Raw genomic sequence first — 16731 nt, forward strand, 5'->3', positions numbered from 1 at the left:
ATGGTATGGAGCAGATAACTAATGTACTTACATTACCAAATACTTCCTCATTTGTACACTCACTTGTTTGGGATGAAGGCGTAGTTAATTGAATGATGTGACAACTTATAAATGTGTGATCTATGCCCGTGCTAACACTTCATCGACCATTTTGTTTCAGTATTGAGAGGAATGTTTTTCTTTTATTCTACATATAATTATTGGGCGGAGGACAAGGACTGCAATTTTAAGTTATGGGTAATGAAAGACTATGGTGTCAAGGAATCTTTGATACTAATCACTTACGATTATGTAACAACTTCTCGTTCTAATGAATTTGTTTGGAACCGAGGCATAGTTGTAATGTCTCGAGTGACAAACTTATGAGTATTTCCACCTTTAGCTGCTAAATTTTGGTTGTGCTATCTTGTCATGCATTGATATTGCAAAAATCATAACCAACTAATTGATATATAATCTTTGTTATATTGCATTTACATTATCATTAGTTGTACCAATATATTTTTGATTGTGACCATGATGTTGCAACTAAATTAGCCATTTATAGTCCCACCATTTGTATCAATTATGATTAGCAATTGAGTACATATTCCAACTAGAAAGATTCACCCTAGCAAAAATCATAATAGAGAAATTAACCAACAATGACTATTGGTCGAGCGGTAAGTATTTTTCTATCCTAATCATAGACCTTGATCAGATTCGAGTCCTAGATATGAAATTGTCTTTGTTAGGAAGTGTTTTACCTAGTATGGAACTTCCCATGCAAATTCTATTTAATCGAGTTTCAATACGAATATCAAACCAGGTGGGAAACCATTTTAAAGTTCTTATGATTCTTTACCTTCCATCATAAGCAAAAAAAACAGAAGCTGCTATAACATCATCAATATCTTATCAATCCACTTGCTCACCTTACATGTAACCTTTCACCAAATATCACCTTCATTTTACTTTCATCCCATACCCCACTACCTTTATTCCATCATTCTCTCTCTTTTTCTTGTTTTGTTTGGATGTTTGCGGTGTCCGGTCAGTTTGCGTGCATCCACTAAATATCTGTTACCTCCTACCATCACAAGTATTTTGGGTTTACCTAGTTTTTTTCCGTCTCCGGTATGACTCACTACAACAAAAACAACTTTTAGCGGCAATAAATGGACACATTAATGTGCTAAAGTCTTTACCGGCATTAGTCAAGTGTCATTGGATTTAATATCGCTAAAGGCTTTAGCGACATATACAAAGAGTGTTAATTGCTGCTAAAAATACATATTTAGTGGCAATTAATCTATTGTCGTTAATTAATTACCGCTAAAGATTATTTTTTATATAGTGATTTGAACTTGAGAACCATGCATTTCATTGACTACTAAGTCACGCTCTCATTATATAAGTAGTGCAATCTTCTTTTGCCACAACCAGAGCAATTTCAACTTAAGCTTAAACCAAATATGAAGCACAACTTAGTGTCAACCTTTCTCTTGTTGTTTCTCCAATGCATTGGCATTTTGGCTCAAGGTCCATCTCCATCTCCAACTCCAACTCCACCACCATCTCGAGCTACGGCTCCTGCTCCGGGACCACCTGGCCCAACCAACGTAACGAAAATCCTAGAAAAGGCAGGACAATGCTCGACGTTTATCCGTTTGTTGCAGACAACTCAAGAGATCAGCCAAATAACATCATTACTCAACAACTCCAACAGCATCACTATCTTTGTACCACCAGATAATGCATTTTTGAGCATGAAAGAAGGTACTTTGAACTCTTTAAACGATCAACAGAAATCGGAACTGATCAAATTCCATGTTCTCCCTCAATACTTCTCACTTTCACAGTTCCAAACAGCTAGCAACCCGATGCAAACACAAGCCGGTGGGACTAGTAACCGCGAATTCCCTATCAATATAACAACAAATGGAACTTCAGTTAATATAACAACTGGAACTTCAGTTAATATAACAACTGGAATTGTCAATGCAAGTATCTCGAATACGATTTACATTGATAGTCAACTGGCTATTTATCAAGTGGACAAAGTACTTCTACCATTGCAATTCTTTGTCCCTCCAGCACCAACACCAGCTCCTTCACCACCTAACCCTAAAAACAATGATGATTCGTTGGATTCTGACTCTGTTTCCTCTGTTTCTTCTGGTGTAATCAACTCGCCTCGCGAACTTCTCTTCTTCTTGGCTGTGTTTTGTTTTGTATATATGAGCTAATATGTTGAAGTTATGCTATTGTTGTGATTTCATTCAATTGTAGTTTTGGTTTCTGTCATGTAAATTTGGTTTGATACATAAGCAAAAAATATTATCCTAAAATATACAGAAGGTGCATATTTTTAGTTCGTTTAAAAAAGTATGACTCAACGAGGGGGACACGTGTGTGTTAAGCTTCCAACGATGAAAACAAAGGCAAATCTAGTCCTCCATTTTAAGAATTGTGAGGACACGTTTGAATTCTAATATTAACGGATGATAAATTTAGACCATTTCATATAGATGACGGGTAATTTTGACCCTTTTCCCGCTTGCAAATAGTTCAACTACTACTATGATTAACAAAACACCCTAAACTTAACTTGAAATTTTGACGGTATAAGATGGATATTAAGCGTTGTGCGTATCTATCTGTATTTGAATTGCAAAACACCTACCTAATAACCAAAAAAGCAAGTATCTGATGGATTATTACAAGTTGTTATCTTACATTAATCTCATTAGTTGTACCAATAATTTGTTAATTGTGAGTTTGTGACTGTTGAAATTACATCTTAATTAGCCCTCCTGTCCCACCATAACCATAAATAATGATTTTATGATTGCATTTGTCTATTTTTCCCCATAGGATCCTTAGTATATGACAAAAATGGCAGCTCGATACATGTAAGTATTCCACGTTCACATAGGATCCGATAAAGAGTCACACCCAACCAAAGTGAGTTAAGATTGCTTCCCGTGAGGCGGTGACCTTGCTAGGACTCACCAAAAATGTTCTCGAACTTGTGTTTTATCCTCCTAAAAATGTATTCGTTTCAATTTATCCTAACCTGATTCAAAATATGAGGGTCAAATTAACTAGTTTTTGTGAGTTCAAACTTAAAATCTCTAAAAGAAAAAAATGAAATAATATCAAAAATATTTACAAACTACATAACAAGTAAATATTTAAAAAGTTATGATAAATGAAAGAAATCATTTTTTACTCTCCAAACAGTAACTAGGACACATAAAGTAAAACAAACGGATTACTATTTCTGAAAGATATGACACATATTCGATTTTTATACAGTCCGAGCATCATAGCTTATAATCACACAGGAATAACTCTACCGTTGCTCCAACGCTCCCGTCCCACAAAAACTCACCTCCATTATTCCCAGCTGTTTTTCCTCCCATCAGAAGCAAACTAACAGCTACTCTGAGCTTATCAAAACATATGATGTTCCTTCTCACCTTAAATTATACTCTTTCACCTAACTTTACACTCAATTTTCTTCAAACAAAATACCCCACAAACCTTTTTATTTCATTGTTTTCAAAACAAGAAATCTAACTTCTCAACATATAAATAAACACAATTACACAACTCTTCCTCCACAACATCTAACAAAACTAAACCGAAAAAAGAAAATGAAACACATTTTCTTGATCTTGTTCTTTGTCTTGTTGAAATGCATTGGCATTTTGTCACAAGCTCCAGCTCCGGCTCCAGGTCCACCACCTCCATTAAACGTGACAAAGATACTCGAAAAAGCAGGTCAATGTTCAACGTTCATACGTCTACTACAAAACACACAACAACTCAATGAAATCACCTCACAACTCAACAATTCCAACAATGGAATCACAATGTTTGTGCCAACAGATAATGCATTTTTAAACATGAAAGCAGGCACGTTGAACTCGTTTAACGATCAACAAAAAGCTGAACTTATCCAATTCCATATCCTTCCTACATACTATTCACTCACTCAATTCCAAACTGCTAGCAACCCTTTAAGAACACAAGCTGGAGGAACAACGGATAGAGAGTTTCCAATAAATATAACAACAATTGGAAGTTCAGTTAACATTACAACAGGAATTGTGAATGCAAGTATATCAAATACAATATATACTGATAACCAATTGGCTATATATCAAGTAGACAACGTTCTTCTTCCGTTACAATTCTTTGTTCCTCCAGCACCAGCACCAGCACCAACACCTATAACGCGTAAAAAGAAAGCAGGATCCTCTGATTCTTCATCAAAACAATATGCTTCCTCTGCTACTTCTCTGTTTCAAGAAATGTACAATGGGATGATTTTCGTTTTCTTGTTTTCTACTGCATTTTTTTTGAGTTTATAAGTATGATGATCATGTTAGTATTTGTGTGTATGTATGCTTGTGATTCTTTACCTATATTTCATTGAAAATGAATTTTGAGTGTTTTCAAGAATTGATCTTGGTTATTATAAGTTTGATATTTGTATTCAAGAGGTACCTATATTTTATCGAGTCTGAAATAAAGATCAAAGATCTTGAACGACCAAATACTAGAAGGGCAAACTATGAGGGGAGTGTATGTTTGTGGCGGAGTTAGGGACACAAAAACCTTATATGAATTTCATTTATTAGAAAATTAACATCGTATATAAGGATATTTTAATTTATTTACTTCTTATATTGCATATTTAAATTTTTTTTATTTGAAATTCTTATAGTAATACTAATGGTGAGACAAAAAGATTCAATCCCTATTGATAATTTAAGGGAAGAAAAAATTCTAAGTTCAACTCCACTTGTAGTTGTCCACACTATTTTTTTTTTGTGAAAAATAGACATATTATGTATATTTCTTATTATGTTTGTAGAATCTTTTATTATTTTTATGAAAAATAGACATATTATGTATATTTCTTATCATGTTTGTAGAATCTTTTATTATTTTTATGAAAAATAGACATATTATGTAATTCTTATCATGTTTATAGAATCTTTATTGTTTTGTTGTGCAACCTCCACTAAAGAATATTAAAGGAACCACACATATATATAGGCCCCCTTGTTTTTCCTACTTTATATAATTTTTATTTATACCCTTTTCTCATTTTTTTATAGAAGAAAAATATTAACTTCTTTCCCATGTGAGGTATATTCTCGAAGTATTGATCAAAATTTCAGAGATACGTTTTAATTAAGTTGATTTTTTATTATCTCCTGAATTTTTTTTTAATTTTATACGCCTTTTTTCTTACATGGCACACTCTGTGACTCCACACAATTAAGGCGCATGGAGATATTTGAATATCACGTTAGCCAAAAAAGTGTATAAAATAACAAGAAAAATTAGTTTAGGGATAATAAGACCTTAGAATAGTTAAGATGTGTCTTTGGAATTTCGATCATAGTCTGAGGGTATTTGTATATTTTTCCTAAAAATTATATCAATTTAAATGGAACGATATAAACATTGAGAATTTGTATGGTTTAACTTCAAACTTATTTGAAATTTAGACTTGATAATAGTAATTTCAAACTAACTTCACATCTAAAACCCCAATTTTGGTATTCAAATAAAATTCATAATTATAAGTAATAATAAGTCATTCAAACAATTAGCTTTGGAAAAATAATTCAATAGTGAAAGTTAAATAGAGATATTTAAAGAACAAGATATAGTTGCTTTTATCAACGACATCATTGTTACTTTTATCTTTCTTTGTTTTTGGATGATTTGATATTTTTAGACATATAATTGAGGGCACATATTATTCTATTTCGGGAGATATAAAAGTTATTTTTGATATATTTTTATTTTAAGAATAAAAATAGTAGAAGTGAAAAGTCAAATTAAAGTACTATCAAAAATAAGGAATGAGAAAAAGGAAATTATGAATAAAATAATATAATAAAGAACATAAAATTATGGGATTAATACTACAACTATTAACAACTTATTTGGATGTTAGTTGCCAATTGTATTGCATTGTGTTGTTAAATTAAATTAAATATTTATTTTAATTATTATTTAAATACTATTGTATCGTATCATTAAAATTTAAATTCATCATTAGGTAATCATTAAATTCTCATTTTATGCAACGGTCCATTTGGTGTGGTTGCATAGTTACTTTATTTTTTATTTAATAATCATACTTTATAATTTGCCTTTTTTTTTTTTGGGGAAAAGAGTATGAAAATATTTTAATTTTGACCTAAATTGTTGTTAGGATATCAAACTTTATATGGAGGACATTTTACCTCCTACACTATTTAATAGTATATTTTAAAAGTATAATTCGCTTACGTGAACACGCTAATATTTATAAAAATGAAATATTTATAATGTGCACATGAGAACATATAAACCTTTAAAATACACTATTAAAGCACAGGGGTAAAAAGGTCATTTCTAAAATTATATTGCTACAACAATTTCGATCAAAGTTCGAATATATTTCAAATATTTTTCCCTTTTTCTTAATAATAACTTTATCTCATACCATACCCTCTCCTTCTTTCTTGCAAATTTGTCCTTTAAATTGCTTAACATGTTACATTACGTAACACCAGAAATTAAAACAATATAGTCTATTTAGACATTATATATTCAATAACACAAAACGATATTATATCATACATTAGGAAATAACATATTATATCTATCCAAACGAAAGTATCAAGAGAAGCGAGATAATATTTAATTACCTTATCAACCTTCGACCCTAATTCGAATACCATAATTAAACCCTATCTCTTAAAAAGGGACACAATTGAAAGTTTTGTTTATTTTGTTTGCAAACTCCCAAAAGGCTAAAATCTCAAATTAGACATAAACATAAACCTTAATAAGAAGTTAAAAAAACAAATACAAAAAGCAAAAAGGAATTGCAGCAGCACAAGGAGAAGAAGAAGAAGAAATAGGTGAAAAAAAGTCAATATCATCCTTCACAAAACACTTGATCTAGAAGCAATTGACACCCCAGAAGACTCATAAATCAATTGTTTAAATGATCTCATAAACCCCATATGTTGAATTTTTTATAGGAACATATATATTTATTTTTTTTTATTTTGATTTGGTGAAGAATGATGAATTCTGGGATTAGTAGTAATTCGATGTCGTCTTCATCGGCACCGGGGAATAATAGCAGTAACAACGCACAATCACCTGGTTTGAAGACGTATTTCAAAACCCCAGAAGGAAGATACAAGCTTCAGTATGAGAAGACTCACCCTGCTGGGCTTCTTCATTATGCTCATGGAAAGACTGTAACTCAGGTATTATAAAGATTAGCTCTTAAGCTTTCGTGGGTAATTGTCTTTTTCGTTCTTAATTGTGTTTATTGATGTTAATTTCAACTTTAGTGGTTTGTAAGATGTTCAAAATTGGATTTTTGAGCTGTGCTTTAGAAGGGGTTAGGCTAATATGGGTTAATTTCAAATATTTAGTATGAGTTTGAAGATTAAGGTAGAAGGCTAGTTAGTAGTTGTTCCCTCGTTTCTTTTTCTTATTTTTCTATGACTACTTATTGTTTTGCTTCGGTATTGTCATTATGCTCATGTAGAGATTGTAACACAGGTATAACGATTCGCTCTTAAGCTTTGACGAGTTCTTGTCCTTTTCCTTCTTAATTGCGATTATTGATGTTAATTTCAACTTTAGCAGTTTGTAAGATGTTCTAAACAGGATATTTGAGCTGAGCTTTAGAAGGGGTTTGGCTAATATGGGTTAATTTCAAACATTTAGTGTGTGTTCGAGGATTAGGGTAGAAGGTTAGTAAGTAGTTGTTCGCTTTTCCTATAGTTTACTATTATTCGTTTCTTTTCTTGCTTTTAGATTTCTGTCACTACTTGTTGTTTCGTGTCGATATCTTCTGAAGAGACTGTAACACAGGTATAACGATTATTCTAAACTTTGGTGATTTCTTGTCTTTTTCCTTCTTAGTTGTGTTTATTGATGATGATTTCAACTTTAGTGGTTTGTAAGATGTTCAAAATTGGATTTATGAGCTGAGTTTTGGAAAGGGGTTGGCTAATATGGGTTAATTTAAACATTTAGTTTGAGTTCGAGGATGAGGGTAGAAGGTTAGTTAGTAGTTGTTCCCTTTTCCCAGAGTTTATTCTTTGTCGTTCTTTTTCCTTATTTTTATATTTCTACCACTACTTGTTGTTTTGCCTCGGTATCTTTTTCCTTGTTTTTAGGTTTACTTGGCACCTGTATTGATTTTGTGGATGTAACATGTTAGGGTGGAGCAGTGGATCAATGGAGGTCCGTGCCCCTACACAATCCTTCTCCTAAAAACAAGAAAAAAGAGGTCACTTTAAGTTTACTTGGAACCTGTATTTCAGTATTTGTGGGTGTAGCAGGTTACCTAGAGGATCTGTCAAGGCTCATACCCTAACATAGCCTTTTCATATATAACAAAGGTTAATTTTAAGTTCAGGTAGTTTTTGTTGGGTATAGTTGTTGTCGTTCTGCCAAATTTTCAAGATTTTTGCCACTTAGTTGTGCTGAGAACTTCTGAGCAATGAATTTTTACAGTTAATTGGTTAAATTTTTGTGTCTTTTCACCCCAAATTGAGAATTCATTATCTGACTTTTCGCTCCAAATCGAGAATCCGTTGGTCTTTTTATCCCAAATAGAGAGTCCATATTGAGATAATACTGAAATAATTTTGATTTTCAGGTGACTCTTGCTCATCTCAAGGATAAGCCGGCACATGCGCAGCCCCAATCATCATCAAGTTTTGGAGTGACCAGTGGTGTTAGGTCAGCTGCAGCAAGGTTCTTAGGTGGAAACGGTAGTAAAACACTTAGTTTTGTTGGAGGAAATGGTGGAGGTAAGTCTATCAGTGGCCTGAGTGGTAGGGTTGGATCATTTGGGGTGTCAAGTTCAAGTAGTTCTGTTGGTAATTCAAATTTTGATGGCAAAGGAACCTATTTAGTGTTCAATGTTGGTGATGCAATTTTTATCAGTGATTTGAATTCTCGAGATAAGGTAAGCTCATCAACATATTTTGCTCTCTGAGATGGTAGATTTGATGATATGGATTATGATAGATTTACTGTCCAATATAGGACCCTATAAAGTCTATACATTTCAGCAATTCAAACCCCGTTTGCCATGCATTTGATCCAGATGCAAAGGAAGGACATGACTTGCTCATTGGGTTAAATTCTGGAGATGGTAAATTTCGTTCTATCAGTCAATGTGACATATGAATTACAGCTTCCACTAGGTTCCTTTTCTCAATCTGTCTGTTTTGACACTTGCAGTTTATTCAGTATCTTTACGGCAACAACTACAAGATGTTGGGAAGAAGCTTATTGGGGCACAACATTACAACAAGGATGGTGTTGTCAACAACAGGCAAGGCTCTCAAATAATATCGTCATTGTTATTATCTTAAATGCTTTCTTGTTGTTATCTTGTCTTTGGGGAGTAATGTTTATACAGCTAGGCTTCCTTGACATTTTATATAGTTGACTTTTGAAATAGATGAATATTTAGTTAGACATGTGTCATATATGCTTTTTGATGGCTAGTATACCTTGTTAGCTCCCTAAATTTTCCCTTGTAGTGGATAGCTTTCGATTTTGATAAAGGTGGAATCTTATTATTAACTATCTTGCTAACTCTGTATAAATGGAAGCCTCATTTGCTGATTGGCATAATAACGTTATTGAATTAAGTGCCACTGAGCTGGTTATTTCCCATTTTATGGGGTCGGAAATTGCATATTCAATTGGTGATCATAGTTGTATCATCCAGAAAATATGCTTCTTTTGCAGTACATTTATTAAATGACATTTATGATACGAAATGTTCTCTGCAGCACACCAACTCATGTTTCAAAACAACATTTTTAGAAAACAATCAATAATCTTTAACGAAAATCCCATTAGCTTATTAATGTATGTCTTGTTAAGTATCGGTCTATCTAGATGCTTTGACACCTCCCATGTACAAACTTGCCCCACCCGGAGTTGAGGGAGGACAAGTAGATTAGTGTATGAAGTATAAGGATGAAAACAAAAATATGATTTAAGTGTGATGGTAACACAAAAAACAAAGAGGTGTTTTTGATAACCCGAAAAAAAAATAGTGATTTATTTGCCAAGTTAACAATTTCCTTTGCATTCAACACCAGTCGTTGTACTAGTATCGCATGGGTGCCTAACAGTGATGGGGCTTTTGTTGTTGCTCATGCGGATGGAAACTTTTATGTCTATGATAAGGTAAATATTGAATCCAAATGATGTTTACTAATTTCCAATTCTCATATTTCTAACTTCAGTTAGACCAATGTGCACCTTTTGTTGTTTCTCAGAGCAAAGACGGTTCTGCTGATCCTTCATTTCCAATCATCAAGGATCAAACTCAATTTTCTGTTTCCCATGCACGCTATAGTAAGGTACTCATGCTTATGGATGTTGAGATATGTATACTGAGAAATAAAGCAACAATAGTCTCTTGCTGTCTCCAATCATTTGCCAATTTTTTTTATCTTTTGAGATCAATCACACCAAATTCTCAAAGTATTTGGGTTTGGCTGTATGCATTTGTGCATCAACTTCATGTTGTTTAGGTTCATTAAATTTCAATACTAAATAATTTGACTTGTAAAGCATATTGGAGGTTCTCTGAACCTTACACTTAACCCTATACAAATATACAAGTCTCTTACCTGAACAAAAGAATAAAAAGACTCGGGACAGATGGTAAACTTGATGCTAGTATAAAGCAATAACGAAGCCTTAAATCTCAACTAGTTTCTATATCCTACATGTATTATTTATTTGTATTTCATCATTTTTTAGCTAAATAAGCATTGATTTGGATAGGTTATAGGTAATACTAAGATTATTTCCATGCATAAACTTTACATCACCTTATTTCTCTTTCATCACCTTAGATCATCATATTCCCACCTATGCTGGTGTCTGTGATGTTCAATATAGGTTATGACTAAACCATTTCAAGTGATCTCTCACTTTACCCTTTATTGTACGTTCCTTGCACCCGTCAGTCCGATATGATCATTTCTACTCTGTATGAAAAAGTATATTGTGCAACCATGTTGCTCGGACTCTTCAAAAATGTCAACGGGTGCGTGTCAAATTCGCCAAATGTAGTGTATTTTTGGAGAATCTGACGCGGGTGCGGCATCAAAAGTGAAGAGTCCGCGCAACTAAGTTGTGCAATCAAATAAAATCTGTATTTACATTATATATCTAATGGATGTTTTACTCTCTTTTTTAGATAAGTATATACTTTACTAATTCTTTATTGCTTTTCTTTATGTTCTTTTCAAATCATTTTAATCAGAACAATTATCAGAAAACACACACATGTTCCTTCTGTTTGATTAATATGATGGGAAAAGGGCATATATTCCTTTAATTGTTACATCTTGTTATATGGGGGTGTACTTCTAATTAATGTAGCCATATGTTGTACATTAGTTCTTTTTTCATTTAGAGAAATGAAGCATGGTTCAAAACAACCATGTTCTGCAATTGTAAATGTTGTCAGTGTGCTTAAAAATACACTCTTTTTGAGGTATTCTCTATGCTGAAAGGTCAGATGTGTGAACGGGAGAATTGAGATTGCAATTAGCTCTTAAGTGGCTCTTTCTCATGATTTAACAAACTTTGTTGTTTGCATTTTTGGAAGTTATCCTTCTCTGTTAGTTGTGTTAATTTGAGAGGGTCACGTTGTATGCGTCCAACAATATTAGACTGGATTATGGTACACTGTTCAAACTTACCAACAAAGTTGAAAATATAGACATGGAAAATCCAGAAGAGAGTCAAAGTTAAGGAAAAGCCGAAGTATCTATTTGTTCAAACAGTGGATAAAATTCTTCTGCATAAGAGTAATGGATGTACTCGTTCTGCAATTGCATTTTTTGTAGTAAGCTGTTGCAGTGCAAAATGCTTCATAGTTTTCATATTTCTTTGACATGTCATTGGAGCAATATGATTCAGCATATATTCCTGTCAAATTATAGATTTAGATAGTGGAGGAAATAAGGTAGGTTATTGCTCTTGATTGCATAGTTTTTAGCTTAACTGATTGTAGTTTGATTTGGCCAAGTTTAAAATCCCCATTTAGTTGTCATTGTTCACATCGCTTCTGTCTAGGACTGCAAAACTGTGTATGAAGACAGCGAATTTGGCATCGGTCCTGATATTTTTATGATGAACCCATTATTAAAAGCCTCATCCTCAAGGCACAGGCACAATGCTAGTGACTAGACCTTTCTAACTCCTCACTAATAGCTTCATTAATCTTTCGAGCCTATTCGAAACAAAGATATTCTTTTATTTGATGGGGTTTAGATTTATATTTCACGTACTTCAACATGGACAATTATCCATTTTTCTTATATTGATTCTCGTATGGAACCTCTTCTTCTTTCTTGATCCAAATCTATTATTTCCAACTGTGACATCTGTCTTTTTTCCTCTCTTCATCCTTTGGCCCTGTAATACTACCTCTATATGCTAAGTGGCACATTGAGACAAAATATGGATTGTTGCCATCTGGGAAAGAATAAAATAAGAATAAGTGAAAGTGTGAAACACACAGGTATAAACATATTAAAGTAGCCCAATTTATCAAGCCTTAGAGTTTTGTTAAATTGCCTTTATCTTGTCAAATCACCATCAACAAATTGGTTCTGCAAAATTCTCTCTCTGGAAACCAGAAAGCTTAGTCCTTGTCAACCATTGCTGTGGTTTTGCAATTCTCCTATTCACCACCTTATTTCAAGGATATAGTGGAGAACTAACCAGATGGAGTTTATGTCTTGCACAAACTATTTTATTGTCTAATTTTCCTGCTATACCTTTTTTCTCCAATCACTGTATCTATACACTTATCTTTCTTGGTAGTAGAAGCCCCACCTCCTCTCCCTTGTATACTTTTTGTGGCTGGCTATTTTTAGGCAAATGATTTTCAACAAGTTGTGATTTTTTTGAAATAATAGAATATTCGTTTTTAAATATCACCTTCTATGTTAATCTGACATGGTTTTGCCATTTAGAAAAAAAAACAAAATGTGGTATCCTGTTTCATCTTCTTATAAACAAAAAATGAACCTTCTCACCGTATATGCTACAAGCTGATTCTATTCATTTTTTATAGTTCTTTCTTCATTTTCGTTGTGCAGAATCCTATAGCTAGATGGCATATTTGTCAAGGTTCAATCAATAGCATTGCTATCTCAAATGATGGGGCTTATATTGCAACTGTAGGGAGAGATGGTATTTTCTTCATCTGATGATTACTTCTGGATCATTTTCTTTTGTCCTTCTGATTATTAGTAACGGCTAAGTAAATGCAGGTTATCTGAGAGTGTTTGACTATAAAAATGAACAGCTTATATGTGGTGGGAAAAGCTACTATGGTGCTCTATTGTGTTGTGCATGGAGGTGAGTGTGTGGTGGTTTTAGGTAAAAGATATATTTGTGTCTTGAATTAGCTTTTTCCTTCAAATTTGAACTTGGGATTCCCCCCCGCCCCCAAGAAAAAAAACTCCTTATTGTCAATGTTTTGACTAGAGAAAAGTTTTACTGAAAGTGAATAAACTGACAGTATGGATGGGAAGTACATTTTAACTGGTGGAGAAGATGACCTAGTTCAAGTTTGGAGCATGGAAGAAAGGAAAGTAGTTGCATGGGGTGAGGGACACAATTCTTGGGTGAGTTTGTAGCTGATAAATAAGAATGACTTATCTTTTCTTCTCTGTGGAATTCAAGTCTTCCTTACAGTCTTGACTCCTGTCTGATAGGTAAGCGGAGTGGCATTTGATTCATATTGGTCAGCACCAAATTCAGATGCTACGGATGAAAATGTTGTCTACCGATTTGGTTCTGTTGGTCAGGTATTGTTTAAATGAAGCATAAGGCTGCCTGAATCACTATTAAAACTAGATTCATGTCTCAAGATGAACATTTCATCTGAGTTAAATTAATTTTGTATCTTGCTAACTTGCTCAATGAAGGAACAGAACTCAAAATCAAAAAATTGATCTCCTTGTAACAGAACTTGACCTATCCCTCTGGTCAGGCTTTTGTTACCTATTATATTTCATTTTCTGCTCCTTAGTAGGAATTTTCGCATGTTCAAGATTACTCATGTTCAGATGTACCAAGTGATTATGTTTTTTGTTTGTGGTAAAATCTAGACATTCTGCATCCACTGCATTTCATTTGTCATAGGTTGTTTTTCTGCGACATGCTTCCTCAAATCTCTCCATCTATAGTCATAGCTATTACTCTAAGCAAAAAAAAAAAAATAGCCATTACTATATTTTTACACTTCTGCATTGATCTTTGGGGCTGTCTGATAAAACTCATATATGAGGACTGAATTTTGTACCAAGCCGAATAATTTGATTCCCTGAATTGAAGTACCGAAAATTTAAGTTACTCCGTCTAAAATTTATGAGTATGAAATGTAATCCTCTCCTTGAATAGATGGTAATGGAACTGGTTGATTCTAAATGTCTTAACATATCTTTTTCAATCTTGTGTGCATCTTAAAGAATATTCTGTGAATATCTTATTGTAATTGTAATTTGTTATTGTGAAAAGGTCCAAACTTACCCCTCACTATCTGAAATTGCTCAACTTTTCCTTCCGTTACACTTTTGGTCCATTCAGACCCTTGTCATTAACAAATTGTGTCATATTTCCCTTTCCATTAAAAATTCTCCAGCGTGAAATGGGTGGACTCACATATCCAAATTCTTGAAGAAAAGAAGGTTCAAATTTGCCATTTAATTTTTGGCTATGGTCTAAAATTACTCAGAGTTTGGAGCTCCGCAAAAATGAGATATCCTCACTACAGCAGAGTAATGTTAGACATGAAGTTTAACTAAGGATATTTTTTGTAAAAATATATTTTAAATCTTTTTCCACTCATGTCATGAAATTGGTATTTCGAAGCTGGTGCGTATTTGCTCTGAGCTTCACAAGGAATCTGCTAAGCTGATGATTTTCTCTTCTTTAGTATGCTTATCCGATACTTCTGTTATGGGCGAACATTTCCAGATCAGCTGGCAAATGGCTAAGGTTTGCTTGATTTGCATCACTCTGTTTCGGTGGTTAAGATGAAGCAAAATGAAAATGTAGTTCTAAGTTATTTTTAATGTAGGTGAGAAACAGTCAAGAGTGATGATGCTGTACGTTTCATAGTTTCATGTGCATAGAATTTGCAAAGTCACTTATAATTTCATGATAAGATATTTTTGTTAATAGTTCTATGGTCAGCTGCGTTTACCTACCCTATATCTCCTTGCTCAACTGTCTACAAACTTCACATGTCTTTGCAGGACACACAATTACTTCTATGGGATCTGGAAATGGATGAGATTGTAGTACCAATGCGCCGTCCTCCTGGTGGATCTCCAACTTTCAGCACCGGGAGTCAGTCATCACATTGGGATAATGCTTGCCCCGTGGGTACTTTGCAACCTGCTCCAAGTATGCGAGATATTCCAAAAATATCACCCCTGGTTACTCACCGTGTTCATACTGAACCACTCTCTGGTTTAACATTCACTCATGAATCAGTGCTTACTGTCTGCCGGGAAGGGCACATTAAGATCTGGATGAGACCAGGCTTTGGTGAAAGCCAATCAAGCAACTCAGATTCTTTATTGAGTAGTAGTCTAAAGGAGAAGACATCGTTATCAGGGAAGACTCTTTCTTCGAATTACAAGCAATGACATAACAATCATACAACGGGTTGCAAAGTAGAGGATGCAGTAAGTGGGGGTCCTTTTCGTACATACTACCATTGACTGCTCTTCAATTAGTATGCTCATTTCTAATAAGCACATGATATGAGGTTGCTCGATGAGATTAACTGACCAATTGTATAGCGAACAATGAAGATGCTGCTGGGAGCAAGACAAGGTCGGAAGAACAGTATGTACCTAGCGGTAAGTATGAAATGCTTAACAAGAACTTCTAAGCTGATGGGCTGAAATAATCGATATTGCCTTTTGAGATGCGAAATTCCTAGTTCCCACCCTGCTAGAACTCTCCCAGCCCCTCCCTTTTCCCCTCTTTGTTCTTTTCTTTCCTTTTTTTCTTCCTCTGTAGGCAATTTTTCCTAGTAACTACTGGTTGACATTTTTGTATTGGATTACCTCATGTTTTGCCCTGTCTAATATTTTGGCCGCGGCGTATGAGGCTGATAAAGCTTATTTAAGGCATTTTTTCATGAAATTTTTCCTATGCAACTCATGATTATTCGTTTGCTGAACCAGAAGTTGTTAGTGTGATGAAACTCTAATTGAGACTAGTATGAGGTTTTGAAATGTACCCTTTGAAGGGCAAAAACATCGTGAATTCGATGAGAAATCTTTGTTGTATTGTTTTAGCAAACCATGTAATGATTCAAGCTAGTGGTAGGCATGGGAACTGTATGGAGTGGTACCTACGTCGTAATATCTAATAAGTAGAGTCTTATTCCGATCATATAGAACACTAACACATAAAGAAGGGTTGAAGAGACTACCTATGTCGTAATATCTAACAAGTAGAGTCTTATTTTGATCATATAGAATACTTGCACATAAAAAAGGATCGAAGAAACTAGTCCATAACTCCGGCCCAATAGGGGATTATGGTCTAGCCATAGCTGCGATGTTCATGGATAACCATGAACGAATGCTTTGATCTGGTTCGATTCATGATCACATTTGTAAACCT

At 33.9% G+C, this 16731-nt stretch overlaps 3 protein-coding genes across 4 annotated transcripts; all 3 read left to right on the forward strand.

Annotated features, from left to right (window-relative positions):
* The first annotated feature begins 1404 nt into the window (after positions 1-1404).
* LOC107030659 (fasciclin-like arabinogalactan protein 12) lies at positions 1405-2334 on the forward strand. The gene has a single exon (XM_015231932.2). It carries the CDS (start codon positions 1455-1457, stop codon positions 2226-2228), a length of 774 nt encoding a protein of 257 aa, XP_015087418.1. The 5' UTR covers positions 1405-1454; the 3' UTR covers positions 2229-2334.
* Positions 2335-3579: 1245 nt separating this feature from the next.
* Positions 3580-4490, forward strand: LOC107029688 (fasciclin-like arabinogalactan protein 12). The gene has a single exon (XM_015231128.2). It carries the CDS (start codon positions 3642-3644, stop codon positions 4359-4361), a length of 720 nt encoding a protein of 239 aa, XP_015086614.1. The 5' UTR covers positions 3580-3641; the 3' UTR covers positions 4362-4490.
* Positions 4491-6802: 2312 nt separating this feature from the next.
* LOC107031778 (WD repeat-containing protein 20 homolog) lies at positions 6803-16263 on the forward strand. Of its 2 annotated transcripts, XM_027919551.1 has the most exons (12): positions 6803-7277; positions 8246-8314; positions 8687-8998; positions 9079-9187; positions 9277-9370; positions 10152-10239; positions 10332-10415; positions 13179-13272; positions 13353-13440; positions 13604-13709; positions 13800-13892; positions 15345-16263. In XM_027919551.1, the coding sequence occupies exons 1-12, from the start codon at positions 7086-7088 to the stop codon at positions 15738-15740; spliced, it is 1725 nt and encodes a 574-aa protein (XP_027775352.1). In that variant the 5' UTR covers positions 6803-7085; the 3' UTR covers positions 15741-16263. The 2 variants fall into 2 exon arrangements, with proteins under 2 accessions (XP_027775352.1, XP_015088737.1); XM_015233251.2 differs by lacking the exon at positions 8246-8314 and having other exon boundaries at positions 6806-7277.
* Positions 16264-16731: the final 468 nt, after the last annotated feature.

Source organism: Solanum pennellii, chromosome 9 (assembly GCF_001406875.1).
Source record: "Solanum pennellii chromosome 9, SPENNV200".
In the NCBI taxonomy this organism is placed as follows: domain Eukaryota; kingdom Viridiplantae; phylum Streptophyta; class Magnoliopsida; order Solanales; family Solanaceae; genus Solanum; species Solanum pennellii.